Here is a 19804-nt window from a genome sequence, read left to right as displayed (position 1 = left end):
ACTTCTGTCTGATTAACTCCTGAGCCTACAGTCCACGGGGAAGGGAGGATTTCTTGCACTATCATTCCCATGTCCTTGTGCATCCATGCAAGAACAACCACAATCTTGGCCTAAGGCTGCTTAAATAAAGTTGCTTAAGCTGCAGCACAATTGCATTGTCATGGATACTCCAGCCCCCTCTGCCATGGGGAGTGCACCGGAGAAAAATCACTTAGGCACATTCAGGACTATTTACTTTAAACAATAAAAAGAGAAAACAGCGAGAATAAACGTGCTGTAGCTTATAGTGAGTCATATGCTACCCTTCTGGATCTATGACTTAATAGGTCCTTCCCACTCAGCAGTGCAATCCTGTGCTAGGAAGATATATGAGCTATTACAACCGAGAAAGTGGTGATCCCCACATAAAAAGCAAGATCCAGGTAAAAGCAGGAACATTTGACTGATTGATGGCTGAAGACACAGCAGTTGCCAACAAGGACGGACCGAGCGGTATTGACGGCACAAGGTTTGAGGGAAAACCACAGAAATTCTCTGAGTCACGGCTGGGCGGCAACATCGCTATTTGAATTGCTACGAATCCCATAAATGGGCTGCACCGAGCTCCTGGCCCTTGAACCACGCAGGAATTCAGCAGGCAGAAGCCTTCAGGAGTTTCTGACTGCGGTTTCAAAGTATTTCGCACTGTCCTGCGAAGCGGGTGTGCAGGAGACGCTGTCCCCGCGCGATGCGGGGAGAGGAGCCGCGGCGCAGCCGGAGGCTCGCTGGCCTCGCCAGCCCGTCTCACTCCGGGACCCTCACCCAAGCACACCTCAACGGGGGATTTTTCCCGCTTCTTGGCTTATGTTTGGCAAAAGATAGAAGGAAAATTAAGTTTCCATATATTTTACCCGAGTTTGTGATTCTGCCTGTGCGGAGGGCAGGAAGTACTGAAGCACGTTGGTACCATTTAAAAGAGAAGCGGGGGGAAGCAAACTAATATATATAATACGTCAAAATAACTATGCAAAATGGACCTTGGATTGCTATGTGGGTCGGTCCTTATTAGCTTTTCTTTCATTGAAAATGGTCTTTATTACCATCTCAGATTGTAATATTAATGTATGTTTCTTTAAGAAAATACATAGCATTTGCAGTAAAATATAGAGGATACGCCACAGTATTTTTGATTATTAAGCTAAATAGCCATGTAAAATGAGTATAGCATATTGGCACTGGTTCCTGCTGTACTGAGGCTCCTTTGTGAAATTAGTTAATTAGTTCTTTTTCCCCCCTCAAACTTTGCTTGAATAAATTTGTGGTTAGCAAAGAATGAAGAATTTTGCTTTTCTTGGCTAATTTTCTCTCTCTCCCCCTTTTTAAAAGGAAACTTCACCCATCTATTGGGATAGCACTGTTCATTTTGGATAAAGATGGCTTACTAAAGAAGAAACACTAGCAAAACTGTATTTTGTACAGCAAAAAAGCTTCCCAAACCTTCTCTGAAAATAACTGTCCATCAAGGCATACGGTGAACATACAGATTCCAGAGACTATTATAAGCTTGTTAATTCTTTAATAAAGTAGCTACAAAAAAGTGTTAATTGGCTAGTAAAAATGTTTAGTGATTGTAAGAAGCACTGGAAAAGTGTGTGCTTAATGATAGGTAAAAGATACAGGTTTTTAACTCAATTTCTAAGACTTTTACAACAAACTGCAGAGACAGACAGACAGCTGAAACCACGTTCTGACTCTGCACACCGAACGGGCCCGGCGGGAACCTCTGGATATAGTTATCAGTGGCACCGAAATCTGCTTAGCAAAGCAACAAGTCTTTTGTGCTGTTGACAACAGTTATTACAATTAATTCATTCTGTGATTGGTATTTGCACTGAGTGACAAGGTGTTATTTTACCTCACTAAAAGTTAAAATGGTAATACCTACATGCGAAATAACACTGAGTTAGCTATCACTCACGCAATAAAAGAAAAGCTTGTCTTCAGAAACGCCTGCTCGGCTACCGCTCTCAGACACCGAAATGTTAGCGTGAGGCTTCGTCCTCTCCTCTTTCCCCAGCAGAATTTTTTTTCCCCTCGGTCTGTTAAAGTTCCTGACAAAGCGGGTTCCCGCTCTCCGCGAGAAGGGAGCCCAAAGCGCCAGCGCGCGGAGCGCAACGCCGGTGGGGCCCGGGCCGGGCCGGCCATCACCCCTGCGCAGCCACCAGCCCCAAGGGCACCGGCTGCCTCGCGGCGGGTTATCAGCGCCGGCAGGCTGATAGCGGCTGCCGCTATCGGGCAGGCAGAGGCGAGCCCAAACACCCGCGGGGCGCCGGGAAGACGAAGCCGAGGGGTCTCCGTGCCGATAAGGGCGAGGGCGCCGCCAGGCCGTGAGCTGCCCGCGCGGGGGCTCCGCCGAGATGGCCGCCGTGCGCACGAGGCAGCCGGGCCGAGGCGGAGGTGCCGCCGCGCTGCCAGGCCTGCTCAGGGCTCGCGGGGCCGGCAGGTGCGGGGTTTTCAGTGGGAAGGGGAGCGCAGCCCCGTTTCCCGAGGGAGCACGGACCGGGAGGGAGAGAAACGCAGCATCCCGCACCCCGGCACGCCGCTGCTCAGAACGCGTAACGCCGGCGGGCCGCCCGCCCCCGCCTGCCCCCGCGGCCATGCCGAGCCGCCTCGCCGCAAGAAAAGGCCTGCTGGCAGCCCGCAACCCCTCTGGACGGGGCGGAGGCCGGGTCCGGCCCGCGAGGGAAGAGAGCGGGGAGGCCGGTGGGGACGCGCCTGAATCCGGCCCGTCTCTGCGGAGCAGCTGTACGGACGAGCTGACCGCGATGGGCCCTCGGCTGGCCCCCAGGTGCCCAGGGGCCCATTTTTAGCAAAAGAAAGACAAAAGAAGGAGCAGGGAGTGTTAGCCGATATAAATTCCACGTTTTGCAGCAGGACCCAGCAAAGCAATGGATGTTTGCAGTGCTAGCAAATGGCAAATAACCCATTAGCTATGGATAGTTCAGCACGTCTCTACTTTTATTATAACTTAGCCTCACTAAACCATTGACTTAACAGAGAATCATTATAAATCCCCATTTTGAATTTTTTTATTAGCAGTATTTATCACCTTCTCAAAATCAATCCTATATTTTTAAATTAAAACAAATGACTACTTGTACTGCAATCAATATTAGTACATTTCCCTTTTTTAAAAGGAGAAAAAATGGAATACAAAGAAATGTCCTTCTTTGGCTGCATCAATCCAATTTCAATATAATTCAATATTTAATAAATATAATCCTCCGTGTCTGTGCAGGGAAACATCATAAAAAATGCAAAAGGTTTCCTGGTCTCCAATAACTTGTATGAAACAAAGTGTTTCCTTATTCCTTCCATAAATACTGCAGTCTTATGCTACTGTTTTTTTCTTCCTGTGTATTAGAGAGAGTTTGCTCTGATTATGTATAAGAAAAGAGGTTTGCATATTTCATGATTAAAAAACCAAAATAATACCTACCTACCATCTCCAAAAAATTACCATCTTTGTCTCTTTGTACTTCTGTGGCTTGTTGTTTTCAAAAGGGCAAAAAAGAAAAACCTTATATAATACCTAATTTGTACATCTGTGGTTTCCCTCTGACTTGTGTAGGCACCATATGTTTTTAATTATCATAATAGCTTTAAAGAACCTGTTCAGTGGGAAACACATATGATCCTTTTATTACTGGTTTGTAATTTAAACAGTTTTAACAGAAAAGGTCTGGCTATAAGGGACTAAGAGGCACAAAGGTCTAAAAACCCTGTTATTGACCTCTGAAAGCATGAGTTCAAATCCCACCCACTGAGGTGGGACCCAGCTCTCCCTGCTCTGACAGAGGTAATCGGTCGCATGTGAAATGGCTCTTCAGGACCTTAAAAGACATAATCTCCAATCTCAAATGACTCAACGTTTCAGTCGGAGGCTGACACAATGAAAGTAAGGTCTATAAACATTATCGCGCAACCGATCTACGCTTTCTTCTCCCTGGCGAAAGCTCTGGGAGCAATGCTATACGAGAAGCCTTGCACAAGAAGCCAGAAGCTAAGAATTTCAGCAATTCTCATTAGTTGTTGCCCTTTTAAATTCACGGTTTTGTCCTTTATGCAAATGTGAGCCTCATGAACACTCCAGTCTCCTAGCCACAGAAAACAGTCAGATATTCTGAGGTAGAAATTAAATTTAACAAGTTCAATTCACTCCTGATTCTGGACATCTAAACACATAATCAGTCTGATAATGTTATTAATTATCATTCAAGCGACAACCTTTGACACTGGCATGCTCCCACAACCTCCCTACTCCAATAACTCAAACAGAAAATCATTGGCATGAAAACCCACAGTCTTATGAACAGAGATTGCAAATAAGCAGGCACTGAGCATACAATCGGGAGAGCAAAACCCCCCCTTTTCAGAGAGAAAGCAGGGACTCACACAATAGCTCAGTCACTTGACCCAAAATGAGATTCTGCAAAACTTTGTTTCAAAACAGATAATTTACACCCCGAAAAGGGAGCTGTGGGGAGAGGAGAGTGGGGAAGAAAGCACAGTTAAAATTACATTGAAGCTGGAAGTCGTTACAGCTCTATCAAGAGAGATGGATGGTGTCCTCATTAGAACATAGCTTTATTTAGACAGACGGACAGGATCCTTATTAGAACATTAGGCTGAGAAGTTTAAATGTCAGAAAATGCAAAATTAAGATTTTTGCAAATAAATGCTGACTTGGAGGAAAAAACTTAGGGTTTCCTACAGAGATTCTACTGGAAAAGCTTGGAAAAAATAAAATGTTCTAGTATTATTTCTGAGGGAGACTTACAGGCCTAATCTACAACCTGCTGATGTCAGTAGGAGCCCTCCCTTTGCTTTGGGCAGGGCAGTCTGTTCTTGTGTTTTGAGTTTTAGTTTAGTGAAGGAGTAGGTTGCCCACCCCATAGAAAAATCACAGAAAGGAGACATCGTGAAGGGAATTTCCCATGCACAGTTCCTTCTAAGGGAAAGAGCTTAAGGACCCAGGAATTACAATCTCATGTACCAATCCAACTCTTCAACGGTATCCTTGGAAAACTCCCCCTTTCACAAAACACAGAAGAGATCTCTCTTCTTCGGCAAAGTAGTTTCCACTTCTCATCTGATGCTATTAGCAATCTCCGTTGCAGCACATGGAGCCCAGAGGGAAGCAAGGACTCAGACACTGCCTACCTCCAACAGTGATTTCTGGGTGGGAAGGCAGACTCAGAGGAGAACGTGGCAATGCTGGGAACCCATTTCTCTGTCTCTGAAATGAAGACGTGAGCAGGGTCTCACATAGAAAAACTGAAAGGGGAGAAGGATATGATGCCATGAAGACTGCAAATTAGCCATTCCCTTCCCTTCTGCTCCCTTCCCTTCCCTTCCCTGCCTCACTCCCCTTCCCCAGGCCCTCCGCTTTCCCCAGGGAAACTCAAACTTTTTGCAATGCTGGGAAGATAGCTTGATTATTTTGCACACAAAAAAGATGGTCATTGTTTTCTGTTTTACCTGAAAGCTAATGGATCTTGGAATACCAAACGTGGATGTTCAAAATCCCCTCAGGAAGCTTTTGGGCGATTTGTCCTCTCTTGATTGACTTTGGTGCACACCGGTCTCTGCTGATGTAACATGAGCTATTTCACACTAAAAGCTGAGTTTTGAGAGAGGTAGTGTGTCCACACACACACATGCACAAGGCTCGTAGGTCCTGATCCAAAGCGCAGTGACCTGAGGAGGAATCTCTTGTCTTAGAGGTTTTGCATCAGGATGGAAAAGGAAATGCAGCTTTTCCTCGAAAGTCACACGCATGGCAACATGCAGATCATGGCCCAGCAGAGCCCTGCATGAGGCCACTCTTTGCCGTCTGCTGCCTGTCCTGGGAGGACCTTTGCATGCTGGTGCTGTCAGTGCTTTGCTGAGACAGGAGCTGGAGGCCTGCTGGTTGCCAGCTCTGACAGAGCCAGCCCTCACCACTGGCCTCGCCAGAGCTCTCCCTTCCTCCCCTGAATTCAGTGAAAATCTGGTTTTCCTTTTCTGCAGCTTCGCCCATAAAATTGCCAAGATAACATTTTCTAATGAAACTGAAGTGCTCAGTGTGTTTAATCGCATTATGGGCTGGATGGCAGGGAACACCACGCATTGCAATCGCACAGCCAGAGGACTCAGCAGGCAAGCCCTGCTCTCACACACATGAAGTGTCTATGTATCAATCACACGAACATTTAATCAGCTGATTCTGCCAGGCACCACAGAAGAAGTGAGCACCGACATATCGCACCAGAACTTACCCCCTCACATTTGGAAGAACACCCAAGATCCACCCATACAGAGAACAGCAATGCTGAATTCACATCTACCACCACCAAATAAGGTTAGCCTAGGAACCCCTTATCCTCGTTTGCTATGTCCAAAGCAAAGTGCTTCTACTTTTTCTTCTTCTTTTCCAATAAAACATGTAAGTATACAATTCTACCTTAAAACAAATCCCAGTTCTGGACCCAAGAAACTCTTTTTCTATTCAAGGATCCTCCTTTCACTGTAAGGATCCTCCAAATTTCCAAAAAGTGGATAACAACAATACCACTGTGATCCCATCTGTACACAGCAATGGCACTGTAAAGCATACAGCATAAAACACCAAATTCCCACAGACAGCATCTGTCTTACTACAAACAATGGACCATTATCTTGTAAATAATTCTGATTAAGCTGCAGCATTTTCCCCAAACAAACAGTAGGGGAGCAGAGGGTGAAGATTTTTCTAGTGGGAGTGCCGGTTTTCTCCTTCCCCAGCACTGACGCTCAGTTTTTTATTCAACTGATTGGACCCCCTCCCCTCCCTGCTCTGTCCCCCACGGTCTGGTTTTCATGTTCTGACCTTATCCAGCTGTCAATCATTTTGGCAACTAAAGAGGGAGCCGTCACGTTAATGGGATTCCCACCTCCATCCTTTGGGAAAGCTTTTCTGGTTGTTTTTTCCCCCAATATACAGTTATATAATGATTAGTGAATACACCCATAAACCCTTTAGTTATTAAACTGCTCTCTTCTTGGGGGGGGGGGGGGGGGCTAAAAATTGGAAGTGCAGCTGGGTGTGTGTTTGGTGCCAGTCAGAATTCGGGGATGTCCAGCTGAAGGCTGGTTGTTTCGGTGTTTCGGTGATGCAAACTGACGTCTTCAGTGTATGGGTGAGCTTGGTGTGGGGGTGGACTTCACCTGGCAAAAGCTGTTGCCCTCTTCAAATTCTCCGCAGAGAGGGAGCAAAACAGTCTCCCCGCTGCAGGGGGGCCCAGGCGAGCTCAGGCGGAGGCCAGCTCGCGCGCGGCACCGGGGAGGCACTCGCTGCCAGCACCCTACCTGCACCGTGCAGTCAGAGCCGGCGGCATTCCTCAGGACTGAAACTGCCACGCTAAACCAGCAACAAATCCACAAGCAAGATCTGAAAGGACTTAAAAACAAAGCGAAGCACGCAGACTGGAACAGGGTTAGCTATACAAAGGGACAAGTGAAACAGGACACAATTAGGGCTAATGTGGTCCTTTCTCCTAAGGTTCATAAACTGATCTGTGTGGCAGCTGTGAATTGAGGAAAGCCCTAGAGTAATCCTGAATTTCGTCTCTAACTTGTTCATTTCAATGCACAAACCTTTTCTTACATGTCTCTCTTGATAAATGTCACATCTCTATATGGCTGAAGTGTTGGTTTTCATTCCCTGCATCCTCTTAACATGCCTTCTTATACATGTGAAACATTCTGGATCAAATGCACTTCCTGGCTTAAAAAAAAGCAAAACAAAACAAAACAAAAAAACAGCAAAAAGAACTAAGCTGGGGCAGTAATGTTGAAAAGCAGGCAATAAAAATTTTAAATTACCTGTAGTGATTTGAACTCACTGCCATTCAATTAAAAACCATGCAACAGACAATTCAGCCACCAGATCAGAGAGCATGAGTAAGAACCCCAGGACCTGCAAAGCACCGCTCCGGCCATCTGCTTCCAGGAGAACAGAGCACTGAGAATAATATTGACACCGAAAAGGAGGGGGGACAGCGAAAACACAGACAAATGGAGCACACAGAGTAATAGGTCCTCTGTCCCGAAAAGAGCCTCCTTGCACGGGCGCGGGGACAGAACGAGCCTGTAGACTTGCTGTGCATCAAAAGGCTGAGGATACCCACCATACAGCTTTCTATGCCTTCGCCTTCCTCGGACCCCCGGTGCTACAAAGGCTCTGACAACATGGTTGGGGGTGGAGTGCTGTGGTGATCGTCAGATTCAAAACTGGCGGCTCTACCCAGCTGGCACTTGTTATAAGAGCCCTGAGGTCGAAATTCATGGATTTGGTTGAAAAGCATTATGGCCAAAACATCGGAAAGCTCCTGCAGGTGCAGAGAGCCCCTGAGCACCTGCCTTTTGGCTCAAGCAGGAGCTGAGGCTGAAGGCAGGTCTGAGCACAGGCTTCACAGTAATGTGCTGCTGAGGAAGTCAATCTCATGAATGCTGCAGGATATAGAAGGCATATACGTATCCAACACGTATTTTCAATATGTTTATTTTCATCAATAAATTTTTATAGCCACTGTAGTTATGTCAGAGGAGGAAGCATTTACACACTAAGGACTTACATGATGTTCTTCATCTTCAAAGTACTTTACAAACATTAATTAATTCATTTATCCTCACAGCACTCCTACCAGGGAGATAAGTGCTATTATTTCCCATTTCACAATAGAGACTCCAAAGCAGAAAACTTATGTTTTCCTGTGGCCAGGGAGTGAATCACTGGTAGTCCTGCTTTAGCAGTGAAGTCTGTCACTTTCTGAACATTAGCTCCCCTCCTCAAATCTTTTTTAAAAGCCTTGTGTTCTGCTGGAGTCGTAGCACATATCCCGATACGTCTTGGGTTTTTCCTTCAGTAAGAGATAATTAAGGAACAATTCCCTCTCTGATGCCCAGCATGACACTCTGCTTTCTGTCCCACTGCTGCTCTGAGCTGAACAATGGGGGTTCTGTGCGGGGACGGCACTACAGAAACTGCGGATCAGAGGAGATCGGCTTAAAGAAACTCACTCGCCTGCACGGCGCTCCGCGGACAATGCGGCGAGTTAGGCAGGCTGGGGGAAGGCCTCACGTGCGGGGGGACTTCAGAAACACCTGCCTGCAAAGGGCCATGCTCCTGCCAGGAGAATCTCCTCCAAGGGGCGGTTTTAAGTCGCTCACGTCCAGCGTGCATGTCTAGAAGTTTCGCAGATTAGGAAAACTGTTGTGGTTTCTGATACTGGTTTCTCAATCCCAAGAGTATTTCTTTTGCAGTCATGCTTGAGGGATGCAAGGCGCTCCTATTTCACCTCTGTGCTGCTACTGTAAATAAACCTCTTTCCTGCTTGCTCATTGCCAGCAAATGTGTGGCTGCTTCAAATGGCAATAAAAGTCACTGTTAGTCTGAAAGGCTCAGTCTCAAAGAACATGGAAAAAACTGAACAGTGACAGGAGTCTTGTAGGGAAGCGTTCAGATTGGAGAACTTAAATCAACACCGGTGACGACAAATCGGGAAAAAAAAATCCTAATTTTGCATCAGGAAGAAGTTTATCCTACTATATTTCTGGTTAGTGAAGGCCTTACCCATCCTGGATTTTTTCACACTGGTTTATGTTTTGACAATAACAAATACGCATAGACCCCAAAACCTAGGTAACTTCCTTGCTTGGAAATGACACGTTCTTTACCAAAATAAACTGCCAAGCTAAAAAATGGCATACCCGAGAACACATGACAATGTCCTTCTGGCGAAAGGCCTGTACCTAGACGTTACTTTGGAACAACCAGAACAATTGTTCAGTGAGAAATGTTTTTTGCATATGACTCATCAACCCTTGAAAACAGCATTTCTTATATAATACTAGTGCTGACACAGCCTTCACTTGAGTGGTGTGACTGCAGCTGTATAATTACAACTTTAGATTTGATGTTATGGACCTTAGGTTACGCTGTTCAGACAAATGGTCCATTGTATTATGGAGATATTTTTTCCTTAGTCATATTGCCCACAGGACAATAAGGACTACATTCACAGCTCACTGCATAGCAGTTTAGGCATATAACAGCCAGTGGTATTACACAGGATGAGATTATACCCTATGGGGGTTAAATGGATTAATAATTGCCACTTTTTCTTGTCTTTTTTTCTTTGCTCATAGTTGATACTTTTTTGGAAGTGCTCTCCAAATAAAAGGAAGAACAATCTCACACTGAGTCTGGATAAATGTTACAGTTGTCTCACAAATGCTGTATTATTTCTAGCCCTTCCAAAATAATATAATTGTCCTACTGCTGAACTACAGATTTTTCTCAGTATGACACAGAACACTAAAATGTCAGGTCCTGACTCATGGTGTTTTGGTGGAATAAATAAAAAGTACCAATATGCTATTCAAAACTGACAGCGCTAATGAAGATGTGACGTTGGGAGCCCTAGTCATGTTTTCCTTTAACTCCCCCTGCATACTAACCGGTGCACCGGGCATTAGGCCACCGCTTGTGGGTCCGATCCTGGAAACACTTACCATAGGCCTGGTTGATGCTACTGGGATTGGTACAACTGGTTCCTTGTCATCTTACTCTCTCCTTACCTCGGGTGAATCTTCTGCGACTCTGAGGCGCGAGGCTAGTCTAGGGACACTCATTACGTACTCTTTGCACGGGAGATAAAAAGAATACTTAAGGACTACCCGCAGTATTGAGGACTGTAACTTCATATAAGATAAAGCAAGATTAACCAAGAAAGATCACTGCATCAGCTCGTGGTACTTCTCCTTTGAGAGAGACGCTGTACATTCGTTACTCACTAAGGCTAAATTCCCAGCCTGGTCCAGACTGGGTCCCAGACTGGACCCAAATACGGCAGCTCACCCTGGCCAGGCACCCAGTCCACTAACACTTACACACTTAATCCACCCAGTGTTACCCCTTTTTCAACCCAATGGCCTCCACAAAAATCTCTTCTGGATTTTACTAGTGATAGAGGGGAAATAGGTCCCACGTTCCCAAGGTATTTTCTGTGACAGAGGGAACAAGCCTAATGTCCCCCTATATACCTGACTAACCATACGTTGCATTCTTCTAAGGACAAACCACTCCTTCCTTAGAAGACCGCATTTTTCATAAACATCCTCAAAAAGGCCAACAAAGTGCTTTGTAGAGTTTGCCTCTCAAAGCAGAAATAAATTGTGATTGTATGAGTGGTCTTTGGTCTACCAAAAGATAAAACAGTTTCTTAGAGAGTTTTTTTGAATGAATTAACAAAATGACTCAAAACTGCACTAATGGTTAACAGCTTTTTTTTATTAGCAACACTGAGATAAGTTATTGAAGCATTTTAGTATTGTTTTACATTCCATTCAGAAGTGACCTAACTTGTAACTCCATATACATTTAAAGATATAGTTTGACACTTATTCAGAAAGCAACAATTATTAAAACTTACATACCTTCATTACCAGGAAACCTTAATATATTTTCTAATTACTTCCAACAATACTCTATTCCAAAGCACATGATAACCCACTAGAAGTTTACACATTTCACTTCAATCACAGGTTTTAAATTGTGGATGTCAGAGTGCTGTTCATTGAATTTTACTGTCTTTCTTGGTTAATATTGGAAAACCTGGCACAATATATTAAGCTAGAAATATTGCTTAAAGAATATGAAAAAAGATAACTACAGTATTTTTTCCTGCTAAAGCATTACAAAATACAGGACCATTAAAAACTCAAATAGAAATGACAATAAATAACCTTAAAAATGTTAAGAGAATTTTCACTCATACTAAAGTCCATTCCCTAAGCTTGCCAAACACATAAATAACAGAACATATTCAAGACCTCTATTTTTGCACTATTATGATGGTTTGTTATATATTGTGGCTGTATTGTGTATACATATATTAATGCTTACACTTAAGGTACATATTTTTTGTCTTTGCTGAAACAATTAATAAGCCTCAGGTAATTATTTATCCTTGGTACTACAATTATCTAGATACAGGGGAGAAAACCCCAGAAATTCCAGGTATGCAATACTGCGCATAACGAGATCATCTTTGCATAAAGATATTCTAAGTTCCTTATATTACAAAGATGAAATTGGTTATTTATTTCTGAAAGCCTGTAAAATAAAATTATAATTGCTGTCAAATTAATTGTTTAAAATTGGCCTCGTAATAGGTATTAATTGTACACTTAGTTTTGACTTATAAGGAAGTCTAAATTGTTTGTGTTTAGGAGAAGTTATAGGAAATATTATACCTCAGACTCACGAATGGATGTTCCTGAACCAAAACAGAAACCGGAGCATTGTCTCACTTTGGAAAGATCTGGAAACATCTGCCTCTGCCTAATCCTAAATTATAATTTAAATTTGACCTGGATATGACCAAAACAATAAGAATATATTGTTTAGGAGATGAAACTTAGAGTAAAATCATACAGCTCTAAGCTTACATCGCTATTTTGTCTCTGCAAAGAAAAGAAAAGCCTTTCTGTGCTCGGGATTTGCCCAGTGCGGCTGGCCACTGATGTCTGAAAGCAAGGCACATACCAAGGCCTCCTTCTGCAAACACAATCCCCCTTTCAGACCCAGCGCGAGGGGAGCCGCAGTGCCTTCCAGTGTCACTGCAAACACAAGGTACTCGGCGCCTGGCTCGGGCAGATATCTGAGGGGTTAACCTCCAGAAACATAAACGGAAGGGAGCTGTGACACGACAGCATGCAAAATGTTGAGAAATAAAAGTTTTTGCCAGTAAACAAAATATTGGTACTGAACTTATCACCAGGTTAATTTTCCGATACAACAAAATATAATCAAATGAAGTTACATGAATATAGCTATGAAATTTAAAGTCAAATAAACATAGGACCTGCTTCTACAATCCCTAGTCACGTAAGTAGTCCCACTCATCAAGAATGAGGGATGCAAGACTGGGTCCTTAGCTTCTACTTAGGAAGTCACTGTTGATTCAGACAGTATCTTTTCTAGCCAAAAATATGCAGCAAAAGGAAAGTAACATAAACAAGGCTAAATGTCAACAGTGTTTGCAGACTTACAGACACCATCCATTTGTTTGTACTGAAATGACTAGCGAACCATTTGGCAAATACAATGCTATTCACAGACCAGCCCTTTTATCCAGCAACACAAACTTCACTGGATCACTGGCATTCCCAGTTAATTAAAAAAAGGAAGCAAGCCATATGAGTTTGGTTTGATATTGCCATGCAAATGGCATTGCAACATCCAGAAGTGCAGCTGAAACCTAGCAGCGAGGCCGAGGTTCTGATCTCACATTCGGCAGCACAGTTCTGAAACTAAAAGCAAGCCTTGAAAGCGCTAGCAAACTAAAGAAACCTCTTGAAAATCACCATAATGGGGAAAGAAAAGCCTGGAGTAAAACCCGGAGAGCACTTCTTTCTGCCTTGAAGGAAAAGAATATTCTGGTTGCTCTTTCAACTTCAGATCGGGGCAAAATTTGCAGTTACCTAAGGGCCTTAGCAGATACTTTAACTGGGCACGCGTACTACGATTTACTGCAGTAAAGAGGATCTCCCATTATCTCATGGCTGTCCTAGGGCTTGGAATGTATCAGGCCTTTTGCTTCTGTTTAATATGAATTTTATAATTTAAAAGAGCTACAATAAGGATTGAAGTGAAGTGACCACAAACAATTAAAAATCTTTTTCTGCATTTTATATGTTGGTGGTAGTTCTGGAGGGGTTAGCATTATAATCTTTTTGGTTTTGACACCTGTGGCAATAAGCAATTTACAATGACTAAATTCACTATTTAAACATTGGGTTAGAGCACTATAATTATGTGACAATAAAGCTGTAATAATCTGCCACAATCTATCTTCCCCTTGCCCAGCCCTCTTGTCTGTGCTGCAGTTCGGCATTTGGAAGGTATTTCAGAAAGTCACAGTGCCGTTCGCTGTACTATTTCTGCGCAACTCTGAGCACTTTCTGCTCCAATGGAAACTGAAAGTGCTCAGCACTTTCCAGGATCAGAACTTAAAAACTGCCACCATACGTAAGAAGGGCCCCTCTCTATTTTCACCCAGTGAAAAAAGTGATAACAGAGTGGAGCCTATGCAGGAGAGAGCAGCACTAATTGCAGAGGAAAGCAAGCAGGAATAGAAGCAAATTAGATTTATAAAGACAACATGGAAGTAATGTTTTTGGACATCATTAAGTGTGGCTTCCATAGCACTAACCCATTAAGCAACCAGCTAATGCCCACTACCATCTCTGGCCAACAGCTCTGTAGTCCACCAGCTGTTCTTCAAAAGCTTAGATACATCCCAAGCAGAAAATGCAAGTAGGGATATTTTACCATCTTAGACACAAAGCAAAAAGATTTAAAGGGGAGGAGAGAGAGAAAGGAGAGGGTCTTGTCATAAATAAACACTGTAGAAATCTTGTGTAAATTAGTGACTTGGAACAGGAGGTAGAACATTATTGCAAGACAACTGCACGCATATGGAAGAAAGGCAGAGAAAGAGAAGAGCATAAATGGTAAGGAAAACAGACCTTCTAGTCCTTAAATACAAAGTAGGACCAGAACTTCATAGTAGCACTACGACTTCTCAAACAAAGGGATCTGAAAGCGGACTACCTGGATGTTCCCAGACAGCTACAAAGACAAGGAGCCTTCCTGCACTTCCGCTCCCCGCTGAGCTACTGGCTGCCAAGCAGCTCTGAAAGGCACGGCCTTGCTCCCAGAAATCGCGTGGCAGCAAGGATTAACAAGTTTGTCTTTTAGGAATAGTCACTTAAGACTCCAAAACCAAATACAGGTAAATTAGAAAGGTCAGGAGTAACGATAAATTCATCAGACAGTGGTAATTCTTTCCTTCTGTTCTTTCCTAGTCTGCTATGTATGTAAAGGAGAAGTATTACAAAAAAATGTGATTTTTCTCAGTGGCATTTTGAAATGGAAGTTTCTATATCATACAATAATTATGGTTCTTTCCTTCCTAATTGTGCCTTTCATTCCTACAGCCTTAAGCGTGATAGAAGCATAAATGAATTATGTGAATGTACATCATCAGTCTCTCTGATTTTACATATAGGGAAACTGTCACTGCTTCCCTTATGTGGGGGGACTTTTCAAAACAACGTGTGTTGGTGGAATTCTCTCTAGAAATTAAGCCTTTTAATGCCAGGATTTGTGCTTAAAAATTGAACCATAATCTTAAGGTAAAATCTGCCAGCTAAAACTGAGATTGACCATATGGATCATTGAAAACCCCAGCTTGTTTTTCTACAGTCAGAAATGTAATTTAATTAGTGTGGCCAATCAAAGATGTAATCTCAGCTAACTGAAGCTGAGATATTTTATTTCAATTCTATTTCAAGTCTACTCTGATTGTGGAAAGAGCATCAGGCCTTGCTATCTTGATTGTGCAAGGAGTATATCAAGTGTATCAATGCTCTCTCTTGAAATGTCAACAACCACACTTCATTGGCTGTAAAAGGAAAGGCAAATGCACAGAGTCTCCCAAAATACAAATGAGCACAAGAATCATGCCCCGGAACTCGGTGCTGGAGGTGGGTCTCAAGCTTTCTGATCTCTCAAGCAGTAGGAGAGACAAAGGGATCCATTACTGAGGTCATGGTCTTTGTGCAAGAGGCAAAGCTAATAAATTAACAGAGCGCTCCTGCTGGCTAGTCTGCAAGCGCAGAAACATCAGGTGAGATTCCCCACACTAGCATGCACAGATGGAGTGTGATTTCACAGTACAAAATGTCACTGAGAAAATGGAAACTCCTCCAAAACACTACTTTCCAGTGGGTGCTGTCTAACCCAACCAAATAAATAAGAACTACTGACACTGGGCTTGACTCATCCATTTTTGCTGTAAGATATTGAGAAAAATGAAATAATATATTTAAATAGTCAACATTAATACTTATCTGCTGCAAATACTCAATAAAATGTCAGTTAAGAATTTTAAAATGCTATTTTTGGAGGGGGAGAAAGGAGGACTCGCACTGCATTTTCCATTAAAAAATGGCTTAAAAAGTAGAACAGACAAGCTTGTGTTTTGTTTTTTTTTTTCCTTCATACTTCAAGGCAAACGCATTATCACTGGGCAGAGCTTGTGAAAGGGATACGGTCTTTAAATTCATATAAACTCAGCCATCATAAAATGTCTATTGAATTGATTGGAAGGTGAAACAAAAAACTAATGGAAGCAACATGACCTCATTTCAATCATAATGTTAGAGGGTTTTTTTGTTGTTGTTTTAAAAATCTTATGTCTGGGAAGAAGCATAAAGGTATTTTAAACAGAGCAACTAATACTAGTTTTCCAATTTTTTTACTTGTTGGTTTAAATAGCTATTTCTCTGCCTTATTTTTCTGTCCCTGTAACTGACTGACTACACTCCACAAGTAAAGAGCAAAAAAGAACTCCAGGTTGGATGTTACCAGCTGCAAACTGAAAGCAGCTATCCACTGTTTTCAAAATGTCAGAAATCTACCAACTGATTTTGAAGAATCCTGAAATATTTCCAACTCTTTTAGTTCTTAGTGAATTAACAAGCAGAAATTTTCAGGTAAGGCCATGCAAACACTTGGGCTGGTGATTCAGTTTTCACAGCGATAATACCATGAAGCCAAAATGCTCTACGAATATAAGTGAAAGAAGCTGTGTGTGGAGAAGTCTTTTTTCTTTTTTTAAATCAGACCAGCTAATACACTTGGAAAAGCAGACAGAGGCCTAAAGAAGGGGCTATGTGCCTAACAGTCCATGCATTTTTTCCAAGTGTAACTACTGATCTGGCTTAAGCACATACTACCCTAGTAAGGCTGAACAAACCTCCTGCTAACCTTAAGTTAAACAGGGTAACCGTTCTTAAGTGTCTGCGGATTTAGGGCTACGTTTTAAATTGTCAGGCTTTATAACCGTTGCTTTTTTTTTCTTTTTTTAACTTGAATACATTTTATTATGTATGTTCAGCTCTGACAATGAGTTTTCTGATTAGTTTGAAGGTTAAGTGAAACAAGAGCATTACTGAAGTTTTTGTGGCCTTTGCTGACTCTGCTTTTTAAAATGGTACTGCTTTTCAAAGGATTTACACTCTAAAACATTTCTCAGACAAGAACTATGCTTACAAAACACGAGATAAATTGAAAAATCCTCAATCGCATTTGTTCCAAATGGATTTAACTTTCAGTTTTGTCAAATATGATGTGTGATATGAGGAAGTAAGGCTGCAGTTTTGTAAATCGGAGATTAATAAGGGTAAAAGGTGTTTTTGTTTGTCTGGTGGGGAGTTTTTAATTACCTGGAGGCATACTCTTAATTAGGCAAATCAAAACTTGTACAACCTCTAGTTATAACAGTGGAAATGGTCAAAGACAACCACCGTGTGGGTGCCATTGAAACAAATCACAAAAATGTAATTAAAAGGGGGAGTGGGGGGAGAAGATGAAAAAAACATGGCTCCTCACTACAAGTAGAAGCATTCCATCCACTTGGCCTTTGATTTCATTAATATTGTGGGAATTGAATGCACCCAAATTCAAAGCAAAAAAAAAAAAAAAAAAAAAAGAGAGAGAGAGAAACAGAAAGCAAGTTTTGCTTGGCAAAGCATCCAGTGTTTTTCTTGGGTTCTTACTTATATCAAAATACTGAAAAGTTTGCAAGTTACCATGTAAATTTTTTAAAACTTTTTCCTCCTTTGAGTATGCTAAAGCAGTAAATATCCCCTCCAGATGCCACTAGCACAGATAGTCTATATTGCTGCTACTCTAATTTAAAAAGCAAGTTCTTTCTAAAATCCTGTATAAGTATATGCATGCAGCACTGCTGATTTCAATGGAGTAGACCACATATAAGACTAGAATTTGGCCCACTGGGTTTAACATTAAAAAAAAAAGGTATTACTAACAAACATGACTAAGTATATTTCAAGAGCAGCTTCATGATTCTGCACAAGTGTTTTCTGAAATGGTCTAAAAGAAGATCTAAAACTTACCACACAAGTCAGGTCTCTTGATACATCCACTAGTTGCTGTGCTACTTGCAAGTCCATTAAAGGCTGCTAAGCCATCAGAGCTGTAAGCTCTTAGGACTGACAACATGTTCATCTGCTTCTCCAGGACCTGTGGACCCTGAACTTGTTCGGGTTTCATCACTCCTTGTGCAGTTTCATGGGAGGATAGAAGATTCTGACTGTGCCACTGCTTTTCTGACGCTTGTGGCAGTGGAGATATGAGCCCTTGTGTTGACTGAGAGGGGACTGCACTTGGTATATTGTCGCCTCCTTCACTGCTTTCTTTATTTAGGGCAGACAACTGCTTATTCATAATATCTGGTTCTGTTTCAATGTCCTCATCTTCAATGTTCTCCTCTTTGGAAGATTCCATATCCTCAGATGAAGCTATGTCAGAAAGGTCATCAGTAGCACTTTTATTTACAGAGTCAGAGAGCAGAATATTTGGGTCATCTTCAGATTGTGTTTTTACTTCAGATTCATTAAGGGTGCAAGAATTTTGTGCTCCTGTGCCAGTAACACCAGGATAAACACCAAACTGCTTATAGAAGTCTGTTGTAAAATTACAAAAGGTAGACTCCATGTGGCTGGCCCAGGCAGTGCTCTTTTGCTCCCCCAGAGTTTCTTTATTTTGTCCCTGGGTCATTTTCTCTGAAGCTGAGTCCAGCTGGCTAAGCATGTTTGAAACTACTGCCTCTTTGCTGGACTGCACTGAAGAGGAGAGCAAGCTCACTTTATTAACTGAGGCTGAAGTTTCTCTAGATTGGTCTTTGTTGTTCCCTAGGATGTTGTCTTTACGTTTAGCCTTGCCCAAGTGATTGGCCTGGAGGTGCAGAGCCATTAGTTCCATAGACGAAGTTGTGAAGGAACAGAACAAGCAGCCATGCCAAGCAATATTGTCTTGCACAGTAACAGATGAACCTGGAAGGGAGGCTGCATCTGGCCTTACAGATAAGTCAAGAGGTTCATATTGTGACTTTTCTGTTTTCCGCTGTGAAGACTTGCTATTTATCTTTTCCTCACCACCATCTGAGCCAAGAGCTTTTGCTGAAAGTGGATCTGATAGGGCTTTATCCTTCATTTCTTTTTCTTTCTTCAAGGAACTTAGGACAAAGCTGTCCATGAAAGCTTGCAAAGACCCTTGGAAGTTCACACCATTGCCAACCATGTTCTGATAAGCACGGCCAAGTTCAGAGAAGTGTGTTCCTTTGGAAGATACGTCTGAGCCCTTCATATTTTCTGAAGATACCTCAGATGACATGCCAGCTGCTTGTCCTTGCTGATCTCCAGAAGAAAGCATTCCTGATGTCCACTGCTGTGAGACCATGCCACTTCGGAAATCAATACCAGGAAGCCCCTTGAAGGCTCCTCTCAATATATCTGGTCTAATAAACACAGAACTTTTACTTGATGTTTCATCCTTGTGTTCTTGACTTGCAGACTGCCCTGAAAGTGGTCCTGCTCCATTCTGTCGCTCCCGATGGTGCCGCTCCAAGTGGTATTTAAGGGATGCAGACTGAGTACCAGCGTAATCACAGTGTGGACACTTGTAAGGTTTCTCACCTGTAAGTATGTATAAAAAGACAAATATAAAGAAAGAGTTTACTGCACTTTGGTGCATGGATGAGTGAAGAAAAAAATCAACATTAGCTGCTTAAAAACAAAAAGATCTTACAGCTAGTAACTCATTTTTAAAAAAGAAATGTCTTTAATTGAAGACTAATTTCATAAACTG

At 42.5% G+C, this 19804-nt stretch overlaps 1 protein-coding gene across 5 annotated transcripts in view; it reads right to left on the bottom strand.

Moving 5' to 3' along the window:
• Positions 1–19804, bottom strand: part of ZNF536 (zinc finger protein 536) — a 356025-nt gene that overhangs the window by 109531 nt on the left and 226690 nt on the right. For all 5 annotated transcript variants that reach the window (XM_064519627.1, XM_064519628.1, XM_064519626.1 and 2 more), the window contains one exon: positions 18052–19632. In XM_064519627.1, the coding sequence (XP_064375697.1) occupies positions 18052–19632 (1581 nt within the window). The remainder of the gene's footprint in view (positions 1–18051; positions 19633–19804) is intronic.

Source organism: Dromaius novaehollandiae, chromosome 13 (genome assembly GCF_036370855.1).
Source record: "Dromaius novaehollandiae isolate bDroNov1 chromosome 13, bDroNov1.hap1, whole genome shotgun sequence".
Lineage (NCBI taxonomy): Eukaryota > Metazoa > Chordata > Aves > Casuariiformes > Dromaiidae > Dromaius > Dromaius novaehollandiae.
The sequence above is the reverse complement of the archived record's forward strand: the minus strand, read 5'-3'. Positions and strand labels throughout refer to the sequence as shown.